The sequence below is a fragment of the Drosophila kikkawai genome, chromosome 3R (assembly GCF_030179895.1).
Source record: "Drosophila kikkawai strain 14028-0561.14 chromosome 3R, DkikHiC1v2, whole genome shotgun sequence".
In the NCBI taxonomy this organism is placed as follows: Eukaryota; Metazoa; Arthropoda; class Insecta; order Diptera; family Drosophilidae; genus Drosophila; species Drosophila kikkawai.
In genome coordinates, this window is record NC_091731.1 from 16,584,888 (window position 1) to 16,592,989 (window position 8,102).

At 40.5% G+C, this 8,102-nt stretch overlaps 2 protein-coding genes across 2 annotated transcripts; both read right to left on the reverse strand.

Moving 5' to 3' along the window:
- Window positions 1–617: 617 nt before the first annotated feature.
- Window positions 618–3,047, reverse strand: Sp7 (Serine protease 7). The gene is made up of 5 exons (XM_017180050.3): window positions 2,810–3,047; window positions 1,587–1,958; window positions 1,395–1,503; window positions 1,048–1,334; window positions 618–987 (listed from the first exon to the last, which is right to left on the reverse strand). The coding sequence occupies exons 1-5, from the start codon at window positions 2,895–2,897 to the stop codon at window positions 683–685; spliced, it is 1,161 nt and encodes a 386-aa protein (XP_017035539.2). The 5' UTR covers window positions 2,898–3,047; the 3' UTR covers window positions 618–682.
- Window positions 3,048–3,523: 476 nt separating this feature from the next.
- On the reverse strand, window positions 3,524–4,500 carry LOC108084103 (uncharacterized). Its single transcript, XM_070287351.1, has 3 exons — window positions 4,055–4,500; window positions 3,868–3,990; window positions 3,524–3,812 (listed from the first exon to the last, which is right to left on the reverse strand). Exons 1-3 carry the CDS (start codon window positions 4,354–4,356, stop codon window positions 3,677–3,679), a joined length of 561 nt encoding a protein of 186 aa, XP_070143452.1. The 5' UTR covers window positions 4,357–4,500; the 3' UTR covers window positions 3,524–3,676.
- Window positions 4,501–8,102: the final 3,602 nt, after the last annotated feature.

Genomic DNA, 8,102 nt, shown 5'->3' on the forward strand with positions numbered 1-8,102 from the left:
TGTTCTTGTTTTACGATTTTCTTTTATCCTTTAATCATTTTTTTTTTTATAAAATTTAATTTCTTGAAAATTTAAACTTATCTTTTATATTATTTGTAGGTTCTTCTAAATGAATATTTTTGTGCTTGAATGGATTTTGTTTTTTTTCATAAAGCTGGTCAAGAAATCCAAGCCACAAAGGCGGCACCATCCCTTTGTCCTTGCTAGCTGGTTCCTGCAGGCATCATTAACCTTTCTGCAAGCACACAATTAATGAGCCAGGCAAGCTATTGTCTACTTTGTTTTCCAGCCTCTCCACGCCACGCTGCAATGCAATCAGCCAGCAAACACAAGTGCAAACTTCGGGCCGGAAAATGCGGAAAACCGGAACGCCGCTGCTTGCATAATAGAAATTCATTGCCAAATTACATAGAAAATCGTTGAGGGCGCTAAGAAGGTGCCGCTGGGCAAGTTGGCAGCAGCAACTTGAAAGTTATTCCACGCCGAAGAACAGCTATTTTAATTACCGCAAACTGTGCGCGGCTGTAAGCGCATTACGTATACGCAGCGTACCAGCAGCAGCTGATAAAATCGCATTGAATGCAAGTTAATTAAAAGACGAGCTTTCCGGCCCCAAATAACACTCTCGACTTGGCCTTTAATTAAAACTTCAAATGAACAAAAACAGAGCTCGCTGCCCGACTCATGGCTGCATCGTCTCCTGGATCCAATCCATATAGTCGGAAACGCGTGTGTAGACCCCCGGCCAGCCCTCCAGTCCGCATCGATTGCCGAAGGAGACCACGCCCTCTTGGTACCAGGCCTGGTCATATGCCCGCCGCATCAACGGTCCGCCGGAGTCCCCGTCGCAGCTGTCGCGGTAGAATTCCCCGCCGACGCACAGCTGCGAACTGATGAGGTTGATCTGCCGCGTGGCGAACTTCCGCGTGCAGGAGTCATGATCGTTGACTGGCAGATCCAGCCGCTGTTTGATGTTGCTCTTGCGGGCTGTTAAATTTAATTGCAAATTAATCTTACAATTTAAATGTAAAATGTTAATCAACCAACCTGTGGTGGTGCGTCCCCAGCCGCTGACTACTAGGATTTCGCCCGTATTGATGGCCTGTCGTGTGCTGACCAAGGGTAAGCAAACTGGCTGAATGTACTCATTGAGCACCACAGGCTGATCGAGTCTCAGCAAAGCAATGTCATGGACGCGGTTCTTGTCGGCAGGATCATATTGGGGATGGACAATTTTTTCCTCGATGCCCCGTTCCACAATTGGCTGATTGCAGTCTCCATTGATGCAATCAATTTCTTTGGTGGTGTCATATTCACCCAAGCGAACTGTGGTGCTGCAATTTTATAAAAAAAATGTGTAATTAATTATTTTTTAATAAAACTCTTTTACTTACAGTCGGCCCACTTCCTTTTCAACATCTCCAATCACGCAATGGGCAGCGGTCAGAATATAGCGATTGTTGATCAGACTGCCACCACAACTAAGCTCACGGCGTCCTCTGCCTTTTTGGACAGAATTAATTATAGTATAATTAAAATAATCAATTGTTGAATACAAATGTTATTTAAGTTCAAACTTTACTTACGATCAACGTACTCCAGCAGCACCATCCAGGTGAACTCATCAAGAGCCGTGTCATTGCCGTTGTAGACCTTGTCGCTGAAAGAGTGTGGCCCACATTTCGGAGGCGAGGGCAATAGATTTCCCTGACCTTGTTGTCCCTGCTGACCGCCACTCCTGGTTGGAGACGTTACGGTCCGTGCTGTGGTAGTGGTGGTGGTCTGTAATGTCGGGCAACAAACATGCGGCAATCGGCCGTATCCATTGTAGCATTGTGAGTCTCTAAGGAACATCCTGTCTTGAGTGGTAACGGCACTCTGCTGGACCAAGGCAAGCAGAGCGGGACAGTCGTATATGGACATACATAGTCCTGGATTCTGGCGGGGATTTGTACAGCCTGTTAGGGAGAAAATAAAGTAGGCGTGGCTAGTAAGATTTGTAATCTAAATCGAACTATTAAAAGCGAAAGAAAGTCACTCTTTGATGTAATGCGACAGACAGACATGTCTAGATCGACTAGTTTGGTGATGCTAATATACATATTTTTATTAAATTTTTATTCAATTTTATATAAATTTCTAAGATATTTTCTTATAAAATCAACATTATCTTAAGTCGAGTGCTCATTTATATCATTTTTATATCAAATTGATATTCTTTCTGTATGCAAAATAAGTGAATTGATTACAGTATTTATTACTAGTCAACCTGTTTATACTTGTTTAATGCAAGTAAATTCCCTGGGAGTCAATGCCATAAACAATTTAGCAGCAAAGGCAATAAAAAGAACTTGCAACCTTATAAATATCAACACAATATGATTGATACCTTTTGAAATTGTGCTTTGCAAACTAATAAAATTTGTTTAAATATTTAAATAAAATCAGAAAATTTGAAATCATTTTTCGAGTTATGTATATATAACAGAATATACATAATAACTTCATTGTCAGCGACAAAACCTTAGGTTTCACCCAGCCAATGTGCGATAGGAGGCTTGGGAATGTAATCAGTATTGGGCGACGATTGGACTCATTAAATTCATTCAGAAGCATTCAAACTCACACGAGTGCACTTAAACAAAGTCATTCACATGGAAAGGTTGGTTATTGCCCGCCCCTCAATCACAATTGAATCGCAATCGCAGTGTAGCTCATGACGTATTTGGGTAAGAAGATACTATCTGCCGGTGACCGGTCAAACCCAATGAGTCATCTCGGTGTGAATCAGATGAGTCTCAATACTAACTTCCTTGGGCCCGCACAATTTGTAGAACGGTGAACGGCAGCAGACAACTGGTCCAAAAAACCCCAAGTACTTGGCGAGTTGACTTCATCTTACGGGATATTTCCCACAGCACGTAATAATAACAAAAAATCTACAGCTAATTCAATCACAACGCTCGCCGATTACGCACGACGACCTCGAACCTGAGAACCGGGACCGGGAGCAGTAGCGTGACTTAAGCTGAGTACGACTTCGAGGCGCTTCACAAACTGATCGCGAGCTTGCGGAGAAAGACCTTTAAATACTATCGGCAGATGATAAGCCGGTTCCGTGAGATTGCAAGAGGCCAAGGTGGAAGCTTTTAAGCTGGCGGTGAGACTTTAATTAATAAAGTGAGCGTTGAGAGGCAGATAATACTCAAAAGCTTTTGGCAGTTTGATTCTCAGAGGAGTCAGAGAAAGATATGATTTTGTGAAGTTTATCTCTTACAAATAGAAAAATATCTTTAAAATTAAACAGGATATGGAAAATATTTATCTAAAATTTGTATATTTTACTCTATTGATCAATTTAGAAATCAAGAGAGAATAAAGAATAAAGAAAACACCGTAAAAGACTAAAGGAATTACAAAAACAATTTAAAATTGCATTTCATAAATATTTTGTTTAGAAAATATACAAATATTTAAGTAGTTTTAAAGCTAGGAAAATGTTTTCAATCAAATATAGCATAAGTAAGTTTTTAAAGTAATATTTATTTTTTTTCTACATTTTTAAATGCCAGTACTTTTTTTTTACTATTTCTTTAGCTAATGTAGTTAATGTTGTTAATGTATTTAATGTTGGTATTGTAGTAATGTAGTAATGTTCTGTAGTGTATAAGAGTGGTCATGTAAAATTAATTGACATTATTTTATCGTATCTCCGCTGCTCAGCTGGCGATAGCTTGCAAAAGTCCTTTTCGAACATCTTGAGCTCTTTCCTTGTGTGCAGTGGCGGCCAAAGAGTTGTATAAGCCATGGTCCTAAAAGAAATTTAAATTTAAACATCAAAATTAAATAAATGCAATTTAAGAATACCTCACAAACTGCCAGGCACTTTCAGCCGTTGGCTGATTTTCGATGAGGAGGTCGATCTCCCGCTTAAATTGATGGGCATACTCTTTCTTGGAGATGTGATATCGCTCCAAGCAGCGGATTTGCCTGTGAAAAGAAGGATGTAATATGGAAGATTCTCCTTAATCAGCAGTCAGTTGGGAGGACTCACAGCGGTATGCGATGTTTGGAGAATGTCGGCTCCAGGATTGGGTCTCTGTCGTCATCGAAAGTGGTTTGATAGATCGGCGTGAATTCAGTCTCTGGGTGTTCCTTAAAATTTGAAATTATAAAGTCCTGGTCCTTCTTGTGTCGTTTAGTCATTTTCGTGAAGGAATTACGTCCATCGTCGGCAGCTGTCACAGGGTTCTGAGCGAACGGAGCGATGGGATTCTTCATTCCCAGGCTCTGCCTCATGGAACCCAACAGTCTTCTTTTGTCCTCAAGCAAGCTTCTGCGCTCGCTAGTGCTCATTTTTTCAAAATTGTCGATTTTGGTTAAAACTATGGCATATAACAATTTATATCTGTGAATGAATAAATGTTTAGGTTTACTGCTGAAGCGAAAGTTTACGTATTTGTTTGTAATATACTTTAGTGTAATGACTGACTCTCAAATTCGACAATTGGAAATCACGGCTACAGTGATGACTTACAGCTTACACTTATTAGAACTGAATCGAAATTAGAGATACCATTTCGTTTTGAAGTTTGTAAGCCGAAATATGAAATAATATATGAATATATTATTTATAAAACTACACATCTATCTGAAAGAAATCCTAATAAAATGCATAAAATTCTTTCTGAAGCTTAAAGTCTTCCTTTCGTAACTTAAACTTAGGTGCCTGCATATTTTCTTGTCGAGATTGCTGAAGCGATCAGAGAGTTTACCATCAAATTTGTATGTTCAGTCGTTGTGACTTTGAATCCTTGCAGATGAACATTTGCATTTCATGCGATGCAAGTTGCCGTAAGTAAGAAAAAAAAAAAGAAAAACAGGAATTGGAACACGGGCAGGAGTCCAAAGTGGAACACAAATCGAGTACAACTTTTGCACAAAGTTGTTTTCCTTTGCCTGTTGGCACCGAGTCATGCTCATCCCATGGCATCCCTTTCCTGGAGTCCCTCCTGCCTCACCTAGCTACACATCCTGTTTAGCTTCAATGAATGCTTCAACGCTCCGTGTAGCCCCCTTTTTGGCCTTACTCCCCCCCGGACACGCTGTGCCCCTGAAAGCCGTTTCACTTGGCCCATTCACGATGTCTATCTGCTGCCGGGCGCTTTGTTTTTGCGCCCGGTCTATTCATAATTCCACAGCCGGCTGCTGGCACAAATTGAAAAGCAAACACGTGGCTCTGTAGTTGGCCTTATCACTGGCTACATTGGGATTTTGTTGCTCTGAGCCACTGACACTCCGTCATGTTCTGTCCGGGCGCCAGCGGACGGCCGGTCACTTGCTCCGGGTTCAGTTTCATTTTCAGCCGGAGTCGAACTCGGGGGTTTGGAATTTGAGTTTTTGTGTTGAGCTGCTGTGACACTTTTTTGCTGTCTTGTTTGCTGTGTGTGTTTGCAGGCACACTCAAAAAAATAATAATATTAAATTTAGTTTATTAGGAACATTGCAAAGGAGTATCCTGGGAAATGCGTTATGTTAATTGCGAACTTTACCCTGTGTCATAAATTAGTAGAATTAAAACTTATATTTACAATAAAACTATGAATAAATTTCTCTACAAAAGTAGGACCCTTTTTCTTTTTGCTGCGTGTGCCTGTGTAGCATCCCATTTTGTTTGTGGGCTTAGGTCAGCACTTTGCCATTTTCATAGCTGCATGCACTAGGGTCCTCATTGTCATCATCCTTGTCTCATCTCCTCTCATCTCTTCACCATCTCGTCCTGCAGTCCCTAGGCATTGTTTAATAATTTTCCTGCTTAGAGCAGGATATTCCAGCCGCACAAAACTTGTTGGTTCGTATTTTTTTGTTTTGTAGTCTAGAATTTAACAAAAGCAGCTGAAAGTTTAACTTAAGCTTAACCCTTAAAGAGGGCATTATGGCAGAAGGGAGCCCTTAAGCCGATGACTGGGTATCACTGCTAATTTTCTTGGCCACCGGTGAAAGTTGAAGCAAAGTTTAAGGTATTTACTGTTCCCCTTTCGGCTGCTCCAGTTTTGCCGCTTCGGCTTTAGCTTTTACTTCGACTTTTCCTGCTTTTCCTACATTTCCCGCTCTCCCTTGCAACTGCAGATGGACAGCAGGCCGGCCATCAAAGGCAGACGCCACTTGAGTTGATTTCCGTTCGGAGCCATCGAGATTGAGTTGAGTCCTGGCCAAGGACCCAACTCACTTGTGTGTCCATTTCAGTGGGACTGTATTTTACTCTTCGAGTGGTTGTATATTAATTGAAATTAAAAACACTTTCGAGTGTCCATCAAGTGTCTGCCATTAAAGTTATTACGAATTTATGACCCCAACAAGGTTATTTTAACAGCCAGAATATGTAAATTGAGCTTGATTATTTATAAGGCAATTTGAGGTTTCATAAACTGGTTAAGATGTTTTGCTCTATTTAATCATGGTTCATGTAAGTAATTATTTGTGGAAAATCAATTTGACATTTTCCAGGCTGTGTATGAATTGGAACTGAACTAGGATTATGAACATCTTGAAGCATACCAAGAAGACATGTTAGTGGGAGGCTGAAGTATGAATAACTTAACACATTCTAAAGTTTTGGCTTTTCAAGGAATCTTTTATCTAGCAGTTGTGTTTATATTAAATATTTAACTGCTCACAGAATCTCTCTCTGAAAGCTTGCTCTATAAAAACCCAAAAACCATTTCAAACCACCCAATTATCACCAAAAGCAAATTACATTGCATGTTCAACTGTCACAAAATAGCTCCCATTACCCTGATGAAAAAAATGTCAAAGCTTGAATATTTATTAGTTAATATTCGTGGACAAAGCTATGTTTAAATTAACAAAGAAACATGCTGGGAATGCAGCGGAATTTATGCCTCAATTTGTGTGGTCTCTACCTGCTGTCGTGCATAAATTCAGCAGAAAACAAGTAAAAAATTTAAATTAGCTGGCACTGGGGTTTTGGAAAATGGAAAAGCAGCAGCAAATGAGAGTGTGGGGTAAAAAGTCCCTGTGGCCATGCTAGAACACACAAAAGTAGTTGGCTTTTCATTTCCAATATGTACCCCCGACTCCCTAGCGCCCAGTGGCTCTTCAATATTAATGAACTGTAAAGAGTTGAAGAAGAACACAAACGAAAAAACTAAATGCAAAATGTGTACCTTCGTGTCTGTGTTTACTTTGGCTGTCGGACACATGTTCAATTAGGCAAATGCCCGTCTCGTTCCGTGTGCCATTTTTACGGTTTGGTCAGTGCCGCATTTTCCATTTTCCTCGCCATTCCATGTGGCACCTGCTCACAGGGAATGCTTGCAATGTAATTCATAAATCGCAACCTGCATCTATACGGCTACTAATTTAATTAGTGCTGGAAAGCGGTGCGAGTTTCACGCATTTTCCAACGCCTGGCCGCATCCCAGCGAGGGTTTTCCACGTGCTCAGCGTGGTCATTAAATTAATTTTCAATTAGCTGTGCACTCGCTTGTAAGTTGGAATGTGACTGTGCACAGGGAGAATTTATTTAAGCATAATTATTATGTTAAAAGATAAATTTGACTTGCGTTTGTTTGAAACCAAAATTAAAATGTTTAACTTAAATAATCTTTTCAATATATATGAATTTTTTACATCTTAAAGAAGAATATGCTATCAAGGCTTAGTGTTCTTAAATTATTTTTCTCTCAGTGCACTTATCTGCCGTGTTTCCCATGCTAATCAGCGAAGCGCGAGAAAGGAAACTGTTGCCATTATTATGTGGCAAGAACTTTGGCGTGGTTATATCGGCCCTGTTGTATTTCGTGGCCAACATGGCCAAATGTTTTACTTGGCCGAGAGGCAATCAAACTTCAGTTTAGAACTTAAGGGACTTAAGGAACGCGTGGAATGCAATTTGATTAGCATTTGGCACAAGAAACAAAACAATTTGTAGTCGGGGCGCGTGTGTGGTGCCAGTTGAGTAATGAAAAGGGCAACTAAAAACCCATTAACCCACATTTTTCCCCCGCTTAAATGCTCAGACGTGTCCCATTCAGTCGTCTCCCCACTTTGTCTCCTGACTTTATGCCTGTGTGAGCGTC